Consider the following 4861-nt stretch of genomic DNA (forward strand, 5'->3'; position numbering starts at 1 on the left):
GTATCCATCCCTATCCGCCAAACAAACCGCAAGTCTGGAACGCATCCAGAAGAGGGCTTGCAAGATTATTCTTGGGCCCCAATACCACAACTTTGAGCCAGCCATGATCACACTGAATCTCACCCCCTTGTCGGTACGACGAGTCACCATTTGCCGTTCATTCGCCAAGTCTCTGTTGAACTCTGTTTAGTTTCGCAGCTGGTTACCCCCACCTAGGCAGCAAGTTACCGGACGTGAAACCCGTAACTCACACAAGATTGACATCCCACACTGCCGTACGTCACGCTACAAAAACTCACCCATCCCCTACTTGGACTGATAAACAGTGTCTCATGAACATTCCTCAATGACGTTTGTTAATATCGTGTTTCGAGAAATGTACTGTACTTATAAGACGCTCTACATTATCGCTATGGAGCACTAGTATAGGATTATGTCATATGATATTGTCAACTGTTGGTTATTCCGTATATACTATTTTTAACTGTGTTTTTATCTCCCGCTATATTTGTAAATTTTACGATTTTAAGAAGTATGGATGTAAATGTTTTTACAAACCACTGTAAGAAGGCAACACAATTCAGACACAGTGTTTGCGATGTTGCAGTTGAAGAATAAAGTTTCAAAGTTTCAAAGTAACAAACCAGGGCATTTGCAATTTTTTTCTTAATCCATTTGGGCTATATTATATGAACTTTGGAGACTGGAATTGGGCAACATGAATTTGTCATGGTAACAGCAGCAACAAGCAACATTCATCCGTGGTGGGTTATTTTCAACGCTGATGTGTGATTCGTTGGCCATAAACTGCGATAGTCAAACGAGATTTTCGTGTCCTAGATTTAAAAGATGGCGAGTGGTGTTGGGGAAATTTCCAACTCGGGAAATGAAACCAATCAGGGTACATCTTACGTCCATCATCGCGTGACGACATTGTTTGATTTGATTGTGTTTGATGTGATTTGTTCGTTTGTTGTCAGGCAGCATTTTATGCCGCTAAAAAACCCTCAAAGACTCAGAATGTTATGAAAAGTGAGTAGCCCCTTGCTGATCCATGTAGGTCTTGATCAGGTCGACCCAAGTTCTTGTAAATAAAAACATGTTTGGCGGCGCATGCTCCGTCCGACCTAGCGGTCCCGCCATTTTTAGCGGCGTCCCGGCCCGATGACTGAAACATTCGAGATATTCGAGTTTTCTGATTCGAGATGTCTGGCTAAGGTTGACTTTTCCCCCTTCTAGTCAGAACACGCCACCGTAAAGTTAATCTTGATATTTTGACGCAACCTGGTTGGATATACAAGTATACTAATTGCCTTCATTAACAACACTCGCACTTTATATAGCCTCAAGAGCAGGCTCAGTGCGGGCGTGGCCAGGCTTTCCATATTGCTGGTTTTCGGCTAGCCTCCAAAGAAAACAGCTGGAGGGAGTCTGCAACGGAGGCTAGTTTTCGGTCAAGGACTACGGTGCTGTTTTCCACTAGCGTTTTACTAGCGATTTTTTTTCAATTTTTTTTTTTTTGGGGGGGGGGGCATATCCGCTTGAGCCCCCATATCTGCTTGGGCCCCGTATCTGCCTGGGATCGTGGTAATCGCTGCTGTATTCTGTCTGTACAACATTTACATGCTTATAGAAAATGGTGACTATCAGAACAAAACCAAAACCAAAGAACGGCACGTAATCAGCCTCAGTCGTATTGAAAGTCGGCCCGTCGGGAGCCTGATTTGGAGGCTAACTCACATTCACAATCCGTCACACACACAGGAACTGCTCGTGCACTCAATGTACTGTGAATGAAAGGAAATCTGTTTATTACAATCTGCATGGGACATGTACAGAATTAACTCGGAAATCTGACATAAACTTGACTGTTGTCTGTGGTACCAATATTCATTTTGAACTCTCTGTGGTTACAGACACATTGCAAATCTCTTCAACAAGAACATACGTCATCATCTCAATACAAAAGTGATCACCATACAGTTGACAGAAAGCAAAGGACTATACAAAGTTAACAGTGCAATAGATTTGTTGATGAACAGAAGTCTAATGAAGTAATGATATTAGGACTGACTCCTATATCCTGCACCTTTCCTAATAGGTCCCCTCGTCATTCATGTGTAATGTTCTACACGGCAGTTTCAACGTTTACCTCACATTTTTCCTCGTGGAAGAGGCCGGGGATTTCCAGCCGACGGAGTGCGACGTTGGCTCTCTCGTGGACGTACATCCGACCAGCGGGCTTGGCCCGATCCAGACGCAGCGCGGCGCGAAGGCTCCCGCGGAACTTCTGGCTCATGAAGACATAGATGACGGGGTTGACACAGGTTTTGACGTACGACATGGCCAGGGATAGGTGGAACAGCACCAGAACCGTTGGCGTGGGAGGCAAGTCTATGGTCAAGTTGAGCAGCTGGCACACGTGGAACGGCAGCCAGCAGACTACGAAGGCCACGATCATGGCGCTGACCTTCTTCGCCACTTCCCTCCGCATCTTGATAGAGACCTTGGCCACCGCGGGGTGTGCGGACGTGTTGCGGCGGAGATGACGGACCACCGAGAGGTAAGACACGCTGATCACCGCCACGGGCAGGACGAACCCGACTATGAAGGTGTAGGAGATGAAAACTTTGAACAAGGACTCGTCGTCAGGCCAGTTGAGGATACAAACGTGGTTCCCGTCTTCCAGCAGGAAGGCGTCGCCGATCGCCATGACGGGGATGGTCAGTAGGAAGGCAGCCACCCACACGGAAAGGCAAACGGCGGTCACCACCTTCCGTCGGCGGAGATGTGTGTGACTGTTGGCGCGGACTGTAGCCAAGTACCGGTCCACGCTCAACACGGCCAGGTTGAACACGCTGCTGAACATGTTCAACGCATCCAGGACGAGAACGATCTTACACATGGCTCCTCCGAACACCCACCGCCCCATGGCATTGGAGGCTAGGCTGAAGGGGACTCCGAGCAGGAAGAGCGCATCCGCCAATGCTAGATTCAGAGTGTAACAGTTTGTGGCGTCCTTCTCTCTCGTGTGGCACAGCAACACGTAGATTACTAACAAGTTCCCAAGCAGACCCACCACAGTTACTGTTCCGTACACCACTGGAGCGATGGTCATGATTGTTGTGACAATGTCCGAGGTAAGCTCCAGCGCGTATGGGACGCCGGCGCTAGCCGTTCCGTTCACAAAGCTCCAGTTCCCCGTCCACATATCCATGGTGGATGGGGGACTTGAAGCTAGCTGGCCGCTCGAAGCTTCCTCTTGTACAAGCAGTAACAGATGGTAACGGTATGCCCAGAAACAGTCTTTGCCGTGAGTAAGAGGTATTCGATACCCAGCTCAAAACTATCCCTCCGTACGCTTGTCGACGGACGGAAAGATGTGAGTGGCAATTTCTCACCCCGGCCTGAAGAAGAGCAACGCATCTGCCAATCATCATGCAGATGAGACTTTGCTGTCGGCTGATGGGTCGTTAGAAGCTCTTTCATTGGATGATTCTCTGATGTGATAAGAGACAGTCACCGCCTTCAAACGCGCACATAGCCCCTGGAGTTAGATTTCCAAATTTAGACATTCCTACTTCTGTTATTGGCTATCTTCATGCCAGCGTTTAGAATCTGACAATTCAAAACATTTGCACAAAGTCACTGTTTTTGGTCATTTTTTTACATCGTAAATTGAATCTACCTTACTGCAATGCACAGCGATATTCACAGCGTATGAAAGCGACTTTGCTGTGTCGTGAGAACGTTTTAAAAGATATACGTACTCCCTACTGCTGGTTGAGTTTTCAGCCATTTTGTCTGACTGCATGGCGGAGTTTTTGGTATGCTCCGAAAACTAGGGGACCTTTGTGTTGTTTACCAACGCTGGAGATATGAAAAGAAATGACGCAAATATGTTGAAAATTAGTTGAAAATATCAACCTGTATTGAGATTTCTACATTCATAGTATTTTGCAGTTTTGGCACCAACAGTCTTCAATACTGTACGCACTCAAGTACTGCTGCTCACATGGCCAAAACATGTGAGAGGGTCATTCTTACGTAACGTAAAAATATAGTAAAGATGACAATATTCACGACACGTGGCAAAACATGAAACATGCACGGGCAAGGATTGTCCAAGATAGTCGAAAGATGGGGATATGCCACCACTAGACATGATATGTGTACGCACCCCGGTCAAAAACTACTTGACACTCTGGCAGAAAAAGAGAGATCCTTGTGTTCCACTTCTAACATGTGTGTATGTACTACACTGTGCAGTGCAATAGTGATACTCAAATCAAACGGTAATTGTCATTGTACGTAGGGCACCCACCCACATATAATATTCCACGCATGTTTGTCTCTGTGTTTCTGCAATTATATTACCAATGTGACGCAGGGTCCCATAACTTCAAACAAAATATCTATAAGTTCAGCACCATATTGGGTCGGTGTCAGAAAACTGTTGCGTTTTGATGGATGATAAATGAATGTGTCGGTGTTCAAACGATTTCCCTCGTGAAAATAATTCTACGTCGTCCATGGATAAGTTACACCATGGATCTCAGTCGGTACAACGAATGAGGTTCGATTAAACCTCCATGGTTGTTATGAATCCAACGTTCCATTTCAGACAGGGTGCTATAGCGTCGATATGCATAAATTTAAGTCATCATTTGATTTCTCGCTAAGATTTCTTCAAATAAACAAAAGGAACGCCTGCGTGAAACAAAATAAATAGACAAATAAAAATTCAACCACCCTCTCGTCTGCTAATCAAATTTTGACCAAGTCATCTCAACATTGACGATTACACGTTTCAGCGTTGTCTTCCATCCTCAGTACTGCTATCATACTGTCTATGGAATTA

The 4861-nt window shown here is 45.7% G+C and overlaps 1 protein-coding gene across 1 annotated transcript; it reads right to left on the reverse strand.

The window, feature by feature from the left end:
- Nucleotides 1-1816: 1816 nt before the first annotated feature.
- Nucleotides 1817-3474, reverse strand: LOC136444861 (somatostatin receptor type 5-like). Its single transcript, XM_066442613.1, has one exon. The coding sequence runs from the start codon at nt 3215-3217 to the stop codon at nt 2129-2131; it is 1089 nt and encodes a 362-aa protein (XP_066298710.1). The 5' UTR covers nt 3218-3474; the 3' UTR covers nt 1817-2128.
- Nucleotides 3475-4861: the final 1387 nt, after the last annotated feature.

This window comes from Branchiostoma lanceolatum, chromosome 11 (genome assembly GCF_035083965.1).
Source record: "Branchiostoma lanceolatum isolate klBraLanc5 chromosome 11, klBraLanc5.hap2, whole genome shotgun sequence".
NCBI classification, from domain to species: Eukaryota; Metazoa; Chordata; class Leptocardii; order Amphioxiformes; family Branchiostomatidae; genus Branchiostoma; species Branchiostoma lanceolatum.